At 22.1% G+C, this 1017-nt stretch overlaps 1 protein-coding gene across 1 annotated transcript in view; it reads left to right on the plus strand.

Moving 5' to 3' along the window:
• The first annotated feature begins 221 nt into the window (after positions 1-221).
• LOC108574558 overlaps positions 222-1017 on the plus strand; it is a 5902-nt gene continuing 5106 nt past the window's right edge. Inside the window, exons 1-2 of the mRNA XM_017937166.1 lie at positions 222-299; positions 608-786. Coding sequence (XP_017792655.1) covers positions 222-299; positions 608-786 — 257 coding nt within the window. The remainder of the gene's footprint in view (positions 300-607; positions 787-1017) is intronic.

Below are 1017 nucleotides of genomic sequence, written 5' to 3' on the forward strand. Positions count from 1 at the left end.
ATTATGAATGTATAACGTATAGGTTTCTTTCATTACTACTATTATAAAATTTATAAAATTGCATAATTAAATGTATAAACTTAAGTATTTAAAGATAATGGTTATAAGAAAACCAAATAATGATAAATGTAAATTAACGGTTAAACGGTATACTACACGGTTGTGTTGTGTCAAATGATTGTTCGATATTATATAGTAGTTTTTATTACATGTTTAACAGAATGTTACCATTGGGAATATATGAATTAACACATCCTGAATCACTGTCAGAATTTGAACTAAAAGAAATTTTAGAAAATGTAAGTGAAATAGGTTATGTTTATTGACAATTATTTACGTCTTAATGATATAATTCTAAATATTCTAAATAAGTCTACTATCAATACAAGAAATTTCTGTCGTATTTTGTATTATGGGAAATATTAAACTTCGATAGTTATTAATTAAATATTTTACAATTTGATTGAAAAATAAAATTCTTAAAATATTTTTTATATTATTTTGTATTAATATTTGTTACATTTCTTTTTTATCGTTTATGTATTTATAAAAAATACTTATTGCTAATGTATATCATAGTTATTTACATATCATCTTATGTTTATAGAGATGTATTGACTTCAGTAATTACAAAAATTTATCTAAACTTGAATTAATAGAATTATATAAGAGGGTGGCATTACCATTACCTCAAAGACAATCTAAAAGTTCCCAAAACTTAGATACAGAGAGGCAAAATGAGGCAACAAGTTCTACTAATGAATTTTACCGAAATTCAATTTCTTCGTAAGTGAAAACATTTATTTTTGTTCATTATGAAATAAAGATATTAAAAATTTCGATAAGTAACATTTGATTCTTCTAAGCAAGTTGTTGATACTTTCAATAATAATAAGTATTTAATAAGAAGTGATATTTAACATAAAGTATAATCAGTGATATACTTGATATGCTTTATTTCATATGAATTCATATGCATACATTTGTTTGATTTTCATATTATTTAGTAATTTGCTC

The sequence above is a fragment of the Habropoda laboriosa genome, unplaced genomic scaffold, assembly GCF_001263275.1.
Source record: "Habropoda laboriosa isolate 0110345459 unplaced genomic scaffold, ASM126327v1 scaffold175, whole genome shotgun sequence".
NCBI lineage: Eukaryota > Metazoa > Arthropoda > Insecta > Hymenoptera > Apidae > Habropoda > Habropoda laboriosa.